The sequence below is a fragment of the Arachis hypogaea genome, chromosome 8 (genome assembly GCF_003086295.3).
Source record: "Arachis hypogaea cultivar Tifrunner chromosome 8, arahy.Tifrunner.gnm2.J5K5, whole genome shotgun sequence".
In the NCBI taxonomy this organism is placed as follows: Eukaryota; Viridiplantae; Streptophyta; class Magnoliopsida; order Fabales; family Fabaceae; genus Arachis; species Arachis hypogaea.
The window spans coordinates 46,019,568-46,032,958 of NC_092043.1; the positions used below are offsets into that span (position 1 = coordinate 46,019,568).

Sequence of the window (13,391 nt, forward strand, 5' to 3'; positions counted from 1 at the left end):
TGTGGATCAACGAGATGTTATTTGTGAGATGGATTGTGTGGAAGCATTTAATCTTGTTACTTAAGATGGTTTTGGGTTATTGATCCATTGGTACTCAAAATAAGAGATATCATGCATTGGAATTAGCGTGTTGATTTTCATTTGATTATGAGAGATGCAAACACGGTAGCAGATACTATAACAAAGATGACGATAAAGTTACAACTTTTTCATGTGGAACTTCCTTCACCTTAAGAAGAGTTTAAGAGTAGTCTTAAACGAAACTATCCCTCTATTTAAGAAATTCATTTATTTTGTTTGTTTTGTTTTTCTTTATTTAATTTATTTCGGTCACAACAAAAAAAAAACCCTTAAAATATATATTCTTAAATTTTGCTTGTCTTAAAATATATATTCACAAATAATATATATATCATTTATTTGCACTGTTAAGTTAGGAGTGAGTGATTGATTTTCCACCAAATTGATCACACAATTATTTGTTCTACACTTCTTCCCTCTGACTCTCTCCGTCTCACCGATCTCAATCATCACTCATCGCCCTTTCCCATTCAACTGGTTCGTTCTCTTTCTCTCTTCATATCAATCATAATTTCTTTACTGTTTTCTTTTTTTTGCCGTTTTTGTTTTCTTTTCCGATGAAAGTTCTAATCTTTTTTGAGACCCAATTGCGAAAAGGGACGAAAAGTTGCAAACTTTTCAATTTTTATTCTTCAGGGTTGTTTAATTTTCTTGATCATCTCATAATTTGTTATTTCTCTTGTAAAGGGAAATTGGGAAAGTTGAAGATTTGGGTTTTAGACTCTTAGTAGTGACTAGTTAGCATGTTAGTAAATATTATGATCCAGATTCTTTTTTAATTTTCTAAAGATTCTTTTTGCCATCACTTGAACTTGAAACAGTTGTTGTCTTGGTGAAAAAGGGAATTAAAAAATTTTAATTTCATTTTTTTTTCTTTCATGAATTCATTTTATCATTGAAGCTGGTAGAACCTGTTAGATTGATTGAATCTCTCTGGTGGATTTAGATTTTCTATTGAAGTCCTGGGGATTTATTGTCTAATTCTATGGTTCTTTGTTCTTTATGTGTGTGTATAAAGGCAAGAAGAAGAAGTAGAAGGAGATTGTTTTTGTGTTTTATTCGAATCAAGTTCAATGAAGCAAATAGTGTCTTCTTTGAATCCATATGCAGCATCCTATGTTCCACTCTCTAAAAGAGAGTCACATGATGCAACTGCTGATCCATTTCAGAGTCCTCCTTATCATGCTGCACAGAATCAACACCATCAGTTTCACTCGAGCGCTTTGGCTTCTAAACCGGTTGTCGAAACTTTCCAAGGGAATATCAACAACCCTGCATCTAGTTCTTATGGCTCGGTGCCGGCAGGTTTTGTAGATAACCAGTTCGCGGATTATGATCCTGATATGGATGTTGAATATCTTAGAATGCAGTTCCCGGGTATATCTGAAGAATCCCTTAGAGATGTCTATATGGTAAATGAGTGTGACATCGATGCTGCTGTTGAAATGCTGAACCAACTTGAACTTAAGGTAATGCTTTTTGGCTTTAAATTTTGTAGTCCACCGATGGCAAAGTTGTTTGGTTTGTTGATTGATTGTTTCATTGTTCTAGAAATTTTATATTCACAGTTTACCTAATTATGTACTCCATGCTACTCAAATTTGTGTGATTTTTTGCAAATGTTGAATCACTGATTGTGGCAAGAGTATTTGCAGTTGGAATTTAATCGCGGAGGAAAACAAATAATTGATATATGCTTGTTCACCTTTTGTACATTAAATCTCAACAAGTTATTTGAGATTCCTAGGTAGAATGTTTTGAATATTGGAAAGTTTGAATTCCATTTATTTCCCCTTTGAATTATTATAAGTACTTCATTTGGTTTCAAGTTCAATTGTTTTAATGGTTGGTCTTATTTTCTTGCAAGTAGTTCAGAGTTTGTTTGGTTTCCGGTTTCATTTTCTGATATCACTTCTAATGTTTTGTTTTCAGAGTGAAGGAAAAAAAAGTGAAAATAATACAATCCTCTCTTTACTTTTGCTTTTGTATGCACTTCTTTCACAAAATCTTGAAAACAAAAATATTCGAAATAGAAATAGGAAATCAAAATAGAAACAAAAAATGAAAACAGAAACCAAACAAATCGAGTCAATTCGAAGTTTTCCTACCTATTGATGTTTGACCTGTCTGTTTCATACCTGTTTGTCTGAGTTGATATAATTTCCCAAATTCATTAAATAGTATTTTTTTTTGTGTGACTAATCCATTAAATAGTATAACCAAATTATATTCATATTATGTCTCCGTGATACATATTCTAAGGGGTAATTGTTTACCCACTTTGCAGTTCGATGGTGTCGAGTCCTCTGGAAGTCTTCCGGAGACGCTGGATATTGGCGATGTATCGGAATCTGGATCAGCTTCTGATTCTGCATCATTGAAACTGAAGAATGTAGCAGCTGAAGCTAGCACTTCAACTTCTTCATCCCATTTATCTGCCAATACATTATGAAATTACATAAAAAGAAAAACGAATCTTTTGCTCAAATTGGTGTGTAAAATAGGGTAAAGTTTTACCTTAGGTTGAAGCAGCCTCTCACATACATAATTTGTTTTCTTTTTTTATTTTTGGGTGGTGTTTGTATAGTTTCTCAGCTGCATCTTGGTTTCTTTTTACCCCCTATGGACTATGGAGTATGGATTGAAAAATGTTTCTTTATTTTGATTTGTTAGTTGTTACACATTGAAGTGTGTGTGACTCTGCAGCTTTTACTTGTATGACATGCCAAAAATGGTACAAGAAAAGAAAAAAAATTGATCCAAAAGGTGATTTTAAAAAAAAAATATTTGGGATTTGGTTAGCTGGCTTGTTAAAGCATTGTAGCTTGTGAGCATACCTTGGAGATTTTGCAATGGAAGATTTGTTGTACGAAAAAGAAAATTTAAATTTTGAAGTATGCTATTGTGCCTTATTGATCACTTCATAATCAAATCCTTATTTTTTTCTGTCCTATTAGGTATATACCAAAATTAGTTATCTGCATAGAATATATATTACTATTCTTTTCATTTTAAAGAATTTTTTTGCAGCAAAAGTGTATAGTTAAGAACAAAAATATAGTTTATTGAACCCATATTTATCTTGGTAATAAAAGGTATTGAGAATCAGTTACAATTACAAGAAGAAATAAAAGAGTCGTGCCACACATTCAAATTTTTTTTGGCAATCAAATCTAACTTGGTCTAAATCTAATAAAAATTAATTTTATTAGTGAAAGCGTAAATACATGCTTTAATTACGTGAACGTTTTTGCGTTTCTCCTCCTCTTCCTTTTTTTTCGTGTTTCTACTCTTTCTTTTTCGCAGTTCTTCTTCCTCTTCGCGTGCTTTCTCCCTATCGTTATTCTTTTATTGTTGTTATTATTGTTGCGTATTTTTTTTCTTTTCTTCCTCCTCTTCCTAGTAATTTTTCAGTATTATGCATTTCTTCTTCTTCTTTATTTGATTTTTTCTTATTTTTATTCTCGTTGAAAGAGTAAAACCAGAAGAATAATGAGAAAGTAAAACAAGAAGAAGAAGAAGATGAACAAGAAAAGAAGAAGAAAATAATGATGAAGAAGAAGGAGGAGGAGTTTTGAACTATCATTAAGTAATTTCTGTGCATTCTGGATTTAATTTTATTGTATTTTGGTCTGAGCTTGTTTTGAACTGAGTTCGTTTGTGTGTCATCATCATTAAGGAATTTCGGTGCATTCTGAATTTGAACTGTTATACATATAAAAAGAAGATGACGACGATGACAATAACGATAACAATGATGATGATGGAGGAGATCCAAAAAACTCAAATGAAAAAAAAAATGAGGAAGAGGAGATTGAGGTGATGGTGTGGTGTGGTGTGGTGTGGTGACGACGACAATAACAAAAGATAATGAGATAAAAACAAATAGGAGGAGAAGAAGAAGAAGTAACAACATTAGTGGGACAAGGAGGAGGAGAAGTAACACGAAGAAGAATAAAAAGGAGCGCCTAATGTGAAAAACAGTTACAACAATTTAGTTGAAGTTGATTAAATATTTCACTTGGTTCCAGAGTTGTATTTGAAATAAATTTATATATTGTTGTCTATCAACTTTAATAATTTGGTCTCTTCTTAAAATAAGAACACAAGTTTAAATTTTGAAAAATTCACTTTTAAGAGGGCAAGTTACTTTACATATTTTATTTATCAATTTATCTGTAATATATACCTTTTGTTACGATTTACCTATGTATTATTTAATATTTAATTCTTTAAGTGAATAGGATAAAATCATAATAATTTTAAAATAAAAATTTATGTGAATTCTATCACCTTTTTTTAATAGTAACTAATTTTTTTATTTTTTCTTTGTTAGAATATAAGTAGGATCAATTAAGATTAGTTAGTACCATTTATATTTATATAGCATATTTATATATTTATTGTAAGATTTTATACTTTTATTACTTTGATTCTTCTAAGACCTATATATACTTATACATTATACATTTGTCAATACACTCAATACAGTTTTCTTTTTTATCTTTCATCTTTGTATCTAGTGTTATTAAAAAATCATATGTCTTTGCTGCCATAGATAGAAAGGATGAATTTTATCGAAACTGTGATCGTTTTGGACATCTTTTCTCTGATTGTTCTTCTATTGAATGTCAAAAATGTAAATTCCAAAGTAACATTAACTACAATTGTCCCAACCTGTTCTGTCATTATTGTAAGCTATCGGGATACGCGATTACTACCTGTCCTACTTGCCCACCATGTTCATATCATAACAAGTATCATTTTCGTCCTAACTACTCTAAGAATGTGCCTGCTACTGCTGCTAATAAATCTACTAGCTCCGTTTACTCAACCCATCTCTTGTCTCCCTATCCGATATTGAGTCCCTTCTTAAGCAACTTCTTTCTTTTCTGGTAATACTCTTGCTATTTTTTCCACTATTCCAAGTAATTCTAAATGATATTTTGATTTCAGTTGCTTTCATCACATGTATCCTTTGCGTCATCTTTTCTCATCTTTGTCTACCACTCCAAATGCACCTTCTGTCAATACCATTGATGGTTCCCTCTTGCATGCGACACATAAGGGTTTTATTTCACAGTCACATCTTAATCTCCCTGATACTTATTATATTCCAAAATTAAACTTTAATCTTATTTCTGTTGGTCAACTTGTTGATCTCGATTTTGCCATTATGATTAAAACTCAGTTTTCCAAGGTCATTAAAGTTTTCGACATGATAATGCTATGGAAAACAGTGACTCCAAACTTTTAACTTTTCTTGCTAATTAGAGTACTTTGTCTAAGTTTTCTTGCCCTAGTACATCTCAACAAAATGGACAGGTTGAACACAAACATCGTCACATTCTTAACTCTGTTCGTGCAATGCTTATTTCTTCTTTGTATCCTAAGCATACTTGGGATGAAGCTGTTCTTACTGCTGTCCATGTTATCAATATACTTCCTTCTTCTGCCATTGGTAACATTACTCCCTTTGAGCGTTTTTATCATACTCTCCAAATTATAGTTCTCTTCGAGTCTTTGGTTGTGTCTGTTTTGTTCTTCTTCAGCCTCATGAACATAATAAACTTAAACCTCGGGCTCCCATGTGTTGTTTTCTTGGTTATGACACTACAGACAAGGGTTATCGTTGTTGGGATCCTCTCTCTATCCATATTTGTATATCTCTTCATGTTGTATTCTAGGAGCATCACATGTTTTCTAGGTTCTCTTCATTTGAGTCCATTCCTCCTACTCATTCAACATTTTTTTACTAACCCCAATGTTGATCTTTTTCCTAGTGATGATTCCATAGGTTTTATCTCAAGTCAACCTCTCCAGCCCCCTACTCTTCTGCCTTCTCCATCTCCCGATGATTCCAGACCGGACGATGATCCTGCTCCTACTGTCATGCCTCCTCCCTCCAATCGTTCTTGTAGGGTAAAAAATCCACCTCCTCATCTTCTTTATTATCATTGTCTTTCTACTATTCTTTATCACCATGAACCTAAGTCATTCTGAGAAGCCTCCACAAATCCAATTCAGCAGCAAGCAATGCAGGAAGAAATCCAAGCACTTGAAAAATAACACACTTGGGACTTGGTTGATCCTCTTTCTGATCTAGAAGTTGTGGATAGTAGATGGGTATACAAGATCAAGACTCGCTTTAATAGTTCTATTTACCATTATAAGGTACGATTGGTTGCTCAAGGATGTACGCAAGAGTATGGTATTGATTATGAAGAGACTTTTTCTCAGGTTGCTTGTTTCACATCTGTTCGAGCTCTCGTTGCAATTGTTGCAGTCAAGAAATGGTCTCTCGGTCAGATATATATGAAGAATGCACTTCTTAATGGGGATTTGAAAAATAAGGTCTATATGAAACCACCTATAGGATATCCTTGTCCTTGTAGCAAAGTTTGTCTCCTTTGTAAGGTACTTTATAGTCTTAAGCAAGCTCCTCGTGAATGGTTTGAAAAGTTCAGTACCACTATATGCAATCTCGGTTTCACTTGCAATCCTTATGAGAATGCTCTCTTTATTCGTAAAAGTGAACATGGTGTTGTTTTTTTTTTGTATGTTGATGACATGATCATTAATGGAGATGATGTTGATGGTATCTCTGATCTTAAACCATCTTATTACCATACTTTTAAGATGAAAGATCTTGGTTCTCTCAGTTGTTTTCTTGGTCTAGAAGTCATAATCACAGATGACGGTATCTATCTCTCTCAAGCTAAGTATGTTTCGGATCTTGTTGCTCGAGCTGGAATTATAGATAGTCGTACTGAGTCTATTCCTCTTGAGCCTAATGTTCGATTTACTCCTATGGATGACACTGTTTTGGATAATCCTACTCTTTATTAACAATTAGTTGGAGGTCTCGTCTATTTGACTGTCACACGACCAGACATCGCCTATCTAGTTCATGTTCTTAACCAGTTCTTATCAGCTCCTCCTACTACTTACTATGTGGCAGTTCTTCGCATTCTTCACTACATCGAAGGCACTCTATTTCATGACCTTTATTTTTCTGCCTATTCATCTTTATCCCTTCATACGTACTCAGATGCTGATTGGGTTGATGATCCCACTGATCATCGTTCTACTACTGGTTATTGTTTGTTTCTTGGTGACTCTCTCATTTTCTGGTGAGCGAAGAAGCAAACGTTCACTACTCGATCAAGCACAGAAGCTGAATACCGTGCTGAGGTTGTCTCGATTCATTAGCTTCTCGAAGACTTCAGTGCTCCTCAGTCGTCTCCAACTGATTTTTTTGTGACAACCACAGTGCTATTCAGATTGCCTATAATGATGTTTTTCATGAATGCACCAAACACATTGAGATTGATTGTCACTTTGTCCGGCAACGTCTTCTTATTGATGTTGTTCATCTCATAGCTGTTGCCTGTTGGAACTTTGGATTAGACTTCTGATATCTTCATGAAGGCTCATCATCCTACTCATTTTCGGACTATAGTATCCAAACTCAAAATGATATCTTTAACTCCTACTTAAGTTTGAGAGGGGAGAGAAATATTAAAATATAATTAGGATCAATTAAAATTAGTTAGTATAATTTATATTTATATAGCATATCTATATATTTATTGTAGGATTTTATATTTTTATTATTTTGATTCTTTTAGTACCTATATATATCCTTGTACGTTGTACCTTTGTCAACATACTCAATAATACACTTTTTAAATTATTCTCTTGTTTTTAATATTCTTTAAGAGAATTGGGATATTTGGTTTAATTTCTTTGGTGTCTTATATTTTTTTTCTTCTTAAACATAAAAAGAAGTTCACCTTTTATCATTTGAACTCAAAAACAATTAATTATAAGACTAAAAAATTAATGTTACATTGGTTATTTTAAAAACCCTAACAAAAATAAAAAGTTAATTAATTCAACAATGAAGAAAAGATAATTGCTTTTGTGTGTTTGTTTTTTCGTTTTAGTCAAAACTGCATGTGCTTGGCTATTTATTTTTTTTACTTAAGGGTGCGTTTGCTTTTCTATTTTTTATTTTGTCAACATGTGTAATAAAAATATATTTTAAGAATATATAAAATAACAGTTTATTAAAATTTATTAAAAATTAAATTTTTTAATATTTTTAATATATTAAATAAATTTAATTTTAATGTATTATTAATTTAAAATAATTTTACACGTATTTTAAATTATATAATTGTTCATACCCTGGCCCAACGACAAAGGCCCAGGTCCAAATAAAAGGCCTAATCTAAAGGATTAAGCCTAGCTAAGTACCGACCTTCACGTAAGAAGTCGGTATCAACCACGACTTGGTCTGAAGAAGTCGGATGTGAGATTAGCTGGCAGATAAACACTCATTCAAATGAGTAACCGCCCCTAAAATCTCTCTAACCGCTTCATAAAGCCATATCTTAACCTCCCCAAGATAATGGGGCGGTTAACACCCTAAAGATACGGCACTACTCCAACGGTGGTTATTGGCTCACCACTATAAATACACTGACACCCCTCAGGTATCTCTAAGCCCAATACTCTCTAGACCTGCTCACACTCTTGCTAACTTAGGCATCGGAGTGTCTTTGCAGGTACCACCCCCATTCACTCACGTGTACAAGTCGGAAGAAGGCTCCAGCGTGCAAGCCAACTCGGAGCTCACCATCTTTCGGACGATTGGGCCATCCTACACCATTTACTCTATTAATCTCCGGTTACCCACCGTAACATTGGCGCCGTTGCCGGGGACCCGAGAGATCATCCATTGATGGCGGACAGATCCCATGAAGACGGCCATGTGGAAACAGATTCCGAACAAGAGAATCTGGACACAGGTAATAACAACATGGACTTAATCCTCCACCAGGAGGTCAACCATCAGCAGAGAGAGGACACCTCCGGGGTAAAAAACCCGAAGGCAAACTTCTCGGACGAACACGAATCAGAAAAAGGCGGACCATCCCACGTAACTGAACTAATGGGACTAGTCCATAGCCGCCTGGAACAATTAGAGCAAGAGCGGGAGAAGCAAAAGGAAACTGAAAAGTACCTCAAAGAGGAGATGGAGTGGCGAAAGGAGTTAGAAAGAAAACTCTTACAGCTAGAATCTTCTCTCAAGAATCACAACTCCAGCGACGAACGAGAAGAACAACTCTTGGGCGGAGACGATCCTTTCAGCGAGGACATAATGAGGGCAAAAGTTCCGAGAAACTTCAAAAGCCCTGATATGGACCTCTACGATGGAACCACGGACCCAAAGCATCATCTAAGCAACTTCAAAAGTCGGATGTATCTAACTGATGCTTCCGACGCCACTCGATGCAAAGCCTTCCCGACCACTTTATCAAAAGCGGCGATGAAGTGGTTCGATAGCCTTCCCCCAAGATCGATCACTAGCTTTGAAGACCTCTCAAGGAAGTTTTTGATGAGGTTCTCAATTCAGAAAGACAAGGTGAAGCACGCACCGAGCCTCCTGGGAGTAAAACAGGAGGTCGGAGAATCTTTACGAGCCTATATGGAAAGGTTCAATAAAGCTTGTTTGGAGATCCAAGACTTGCCCACAGAGGCAGTCATAATGGGGTTAGTCAATGGGCTCAGAGAAGGTCCATTCTCACAGTCCATATCTAAAAGACACCCCGTTTCTCTAAGTGATGTACAAGAAAGAGCTGAAAAGTACATCAATATGGAAGAAAACGCCAAGTTAAGAGACCTGAGTTGGCGATCTGGACCCCCTCCCTCAATTAAAGAGAGGGAGAGGGAAGCCAAGAAAAAGGAAGAACTCGGTCTCGAGAGGCCCAGGAAATATCACTCTTATACTCCTCTAAAAACTTCTATAGTGGATGTATACAGAGAGATTTGCCACACTGAAAGGCTGTCACCCCCTAGACCTATTAAAAATAAAAAAGGGGGGAGCCGCAGCGATTATTGCGAGTACCATAAAATATACGGTCACTCCACTAACGACTGTTACGACCTTAAGAATGTGATAGAAAAGCTGGCCAGAGAAGGTCGGCTCGATAGATATCTCATGGAAAGGTCGGACAATCACGGAAAGAGAAAGCGAGAAGATATGGATAGAAGAGACCCACCGCCGCAGACTCCAGAGAGACATATCCATATGATCTCAGGAGGATTTGCGGGAGGGGGGCTCACTAAATCCTCTCGCAAAAGACATCTCAAAAGAGTCTATCAAGTCGGGGAAGAGTCACCCGACCTCCCCACTATTTCGTTCACAAAAGAAGATGGGCAAGGGATAATCCCCGGGCACGACGATCCCGTGGTGATAACTATGATCCTAGCCAATGCCCATCTCCACCGAACTCTAGTGGACCAAGGAAGCTCGGCGGACATTCTCTTCAAACCTGCTTTCGACAAGCTTGGGTTAGATGAGAAAGAATTGAGAGCCTACCCCGACACCCTATATGGATTAGGGAACACGCCAATAAAACCACTAGGATTTTTACCCCTTCACACCACTTTCGGAAAGGGGGAAAAATCAAAGACTCTGAGTATAGACTTCATAGTCATTGATGAAGGGTCAGCTTATAATGCCTTAATTGGCAGGACTACCCTTAATCGGCTCGGAGCAGTGGTATCCACTCCCCACCTCTGCATGAAATTCCCGACCTCAGCGGGAATAGCAACGGTGAGAGGAGATCAAAAATTGGCGAGGAAATGCTACAATGAAAGCCTAAATCTGAGAGGAAAAGGCAAAGAAGTCCACACTATAGAGCTCGGTGACGCAAGGGCCAGAGAAGAACTGCGACCTCAACCGGGAGGAAAAACCGAGGAGATACAAGTCGGTGGAGAGGAAGGGAAAAACACATACATAGTAGCCAACCTAGGGGAAACCCTAAAACAAGGGTTGGCTGAACTCCTAAAAGCTAATTCCGACCTCTTCGCTTGGAAGGCTTCCGACATGCCCGGGATTGATCCCAAGCTCATGTCCCACAAGCTCTCGGTTTACCCAGGGTCCTGACCTGTACAACAAAGAAGACGCAAGCTCGGCACAGAGCGAGCCCTAATAGTAGAAGAGCAAGTACAGGCGCTCCGGGAGGCCGGCTTTATTAGAGAGGTCAAGTACCCAACATGGCTAGCCAATGTAGTGCTGGTCAAAAAACAGAATGGTAAATGGAGAATGTGCGTCGACTATACCGACTTGAATAAGGCATGTCCTAAGGACCCTTATCCCCTACCAAGTATTGATACCCTGGTGGACTCCAGCTCGGGGTACCAATACTTATCATTCATGGCGCCTACTCGGGATATAACCAAATCCCGATGTACGAACCCGACCAGGAGAAAACATCATTCATCACACCCCGAGCCAACTATTGCTACGTGGTCATGCCATTCGGATTAAAGAATGCAGGAGCCACATATCAAAGGTTGATGAATAAAGTGTTTTCTCCCCACTTGGGGAGCCTAATGGAAGTATACGTCGACGACATGCTAGTAAAAACCAAGGATGAAGTCGACCTCTTATCCGACCTCTCACAAGTCTTTGACACCATAAGGTTGCACGGGATGAGACTAAATCCTGCAAAGTGCGCCTTCGCGGTTGAAGCAGGAAAATTTCTAGGATTCATGCTAACACAAAGAGGGATTGAGGCCAATCCCGATAAATGTAGAGCCATCCTAGAAATGAAAAGTCCGACTTGTTTGAGAGAGGTCCAGCAGCTCAATGGTCGACTTGCAGCCCTCTCCAGATTTTTGGCAGGATCGGCAATAAAATCCCTTCCATTATTTTCCTTATTAAGAAAGGGATGCCCATTTGAATGGACTCCGGAATGCGAGGAGGCGTTCCAAGAGTTCAAAAGATTTTTAAGCCAACCTCCTATCCTATCCCGACCAGTACCTGGAAAAGACCTCGTTCTGTACTTATCCGTAGCAAACAGGGCTGTCTCGTCAGCCCTGATAAAAGTAGACGAGGTCGGACAACACCCGGTCTACTTTATCAGCAAGGTCCTACAAGGCCCTGAACTAAGGTACCACAAACTAGAAAAGTTTGCCTACTCCTTAGTGATAGCCTCACGAAGGCTACGACCTTACTTTCAAGCTCACACAATAAGAGTCCGTACGAACCAACCCATGAAGCAAATCCTCCAAAAGACGGATGTTGCAGGGAGAATGGTTCAATGGGCAATAGAGCTCTCCGAGTTCGACTTAAGATACGAAACTCGGACAGCAATTAAAGCCCAATGTCTCGCCGACTTCGTTGCAGAATATGCAGGGGATCGAGAGGACAAACCGACTACATGGGAACTCTATGTAGACGGATCCTCCAACAAAACAGGAAGTGGTGCAGGCATAATATTAGTAGATGAAAGAGGAACCCAAATAGAGGTTTCCTTAAAATTTGAATTTCCGGCTTCAAATAATCAGGCAGAGTATGAAGCCTTGATCGCCGGATTAAAGTTGGCAGAAGAAGTCGGTGCCACAAAGGTGATGATATACAGCGACTCACAGGTGGTAACCTCCCAAATAAGCGGAGAATATCAGGCGAAGGACCCTAATATGAAGAGGTACTTGGAAAAAACCTTGGAGCACCTTAGGCGCTTTGCAGAAACCGAGGTCAAACACATAACTCGGGATCTAAATAGCAGAGCGGATGCCCTATCCAAATTAGCAAGTACCAAACCAGGAGGAAACATGAGAAGCCTGATTCAAGAAACCCTCCAAGAGCCCTCAGTAGCAAAAGATAAGCAAGAGATACTCGAGGTAGACGGTTTAAACCTCGGATGGATGAATCCCTTAGTCGAATACCTGAAATATGACATCCTCCCTAAGGAGGAGAAAGAAGCTAAAAAGATCCGAAGGGAAGCACAACATTACACTTTGGTGAGAAATGTCCTCTACAGAAGAGGGATATCAACACCATTGTTAAAGTGTGTACCGACCTCAAGAACCGCCGAGGTGTTGGAGGAAGTACATAGTGGGATCTGCGGAAACCATCTCGGAGGTAGGTCGCTCGCCAAGAAAATAATCCGAGCAGGATTCTATTGGCCGACCTTGCAGAGAGATGCCACATAATTTGTGAAAAAATGTCAACCGTGCCAGATGCATGCAAATTTCCACGTGACTCCCCCAGAAGAGCTCATTAGTATCACTTCTCCATGGCCTTTTGCAAAATGGGGAATGGATTTGTTAGGTCCTTTTCCCCAAGCGCCAGGACAAGTCAAATACTTGATCGTGGGAATAGACTACTTCACAAAGTGGATAGAAGCAGAACCATTAGCTACTATCACCGCTCAAAGAAGTCGCAGGTTCCTTTACAAAAATATCATCACAAGATATGAGATACCTTATTCCATTACTACGGATAATGG

At 37.9% G+C, this 13,391-nt stretch overlaps 2 protein-coding genes across 2 annotated transcripts; both read left to right on the plus strand.

Moving 5' to 3' along the window:
- The first annotated feature begins 395 nt into the window (after nt 1-395).
- LOC112707817 (polyadenylate-binding protein-interacting protein 6) lies at nt 396-2,762 on the plus strand. The gene is made up of 3 exons (XM_025759792.2): nt 396-558; nt 1,100-1,550; nt 2,369-2,762. The coding sequence occupies exons 2-3, from the start codon at nt 1,155-1,157 to the stop codon at nt 2,531-2,533; spliced, it is 561 nt and encodes a 186-aa protein (XP_025615577.1). The 5' UTR covers nt 396-558; nt 1,100-1,154; the 3' UTR covers nt 2,534-2,762.
- Nucleotides 2,763-6,720: 3,958 nt separating this feature from the next.
- LOC112705426 (uncharacterized mitochondrial protein AtMg00810-like) lies at nt 6,721-7,218 on the plus strand. Its single transcript, XM_025756257.2, has 2 exons — nt 6,721-6,847; nt 6,938-7,218. The coding sequence occupies exons 1-2, from the start codon at nt 6,721-6,723 to the stop codon at nt 7,216-7,218; spliced, it is 408 nt and encodes a 135-aa protein (XP_025612042.2).
- The last annotated feature ends 6,173 nt before the right edge of the window (nt 7,219-13,391 follow it).

Excerpts from the sequence above, each read along its gene's own strand:
- LOC112707817 (XM_025759792.2), top strand. The coding sequence starts at position 1,155 with ATGAAGCAAATAGTGTCTTCTTTGAATCCATATGCAGCATCCTATGTT. Across the intron at positions 1,551-2,368 it reads TGAACCAACTTGAACTTAAG|TTCGATGGTGTCGAGTCCTC; the intron begins GTAATGCTTTTT and ends CCCACTTTGCAG.
- LOC112705426 (XM_025756257.2), top strand. The coding sequence starts at position 6,721 with ATGAAAGATCTTGGTTCTCTCAGTTGTTTTCTTGGTCTAGAAGTCATA. Across the intron at positions 6,848-6,937 it reads AGCTGGAATTATAGATAGTC|TTGGAGGTCTCGTCTATTTG; the intron begins GTACTGAGTCTA and ends ATTAACAATTAG.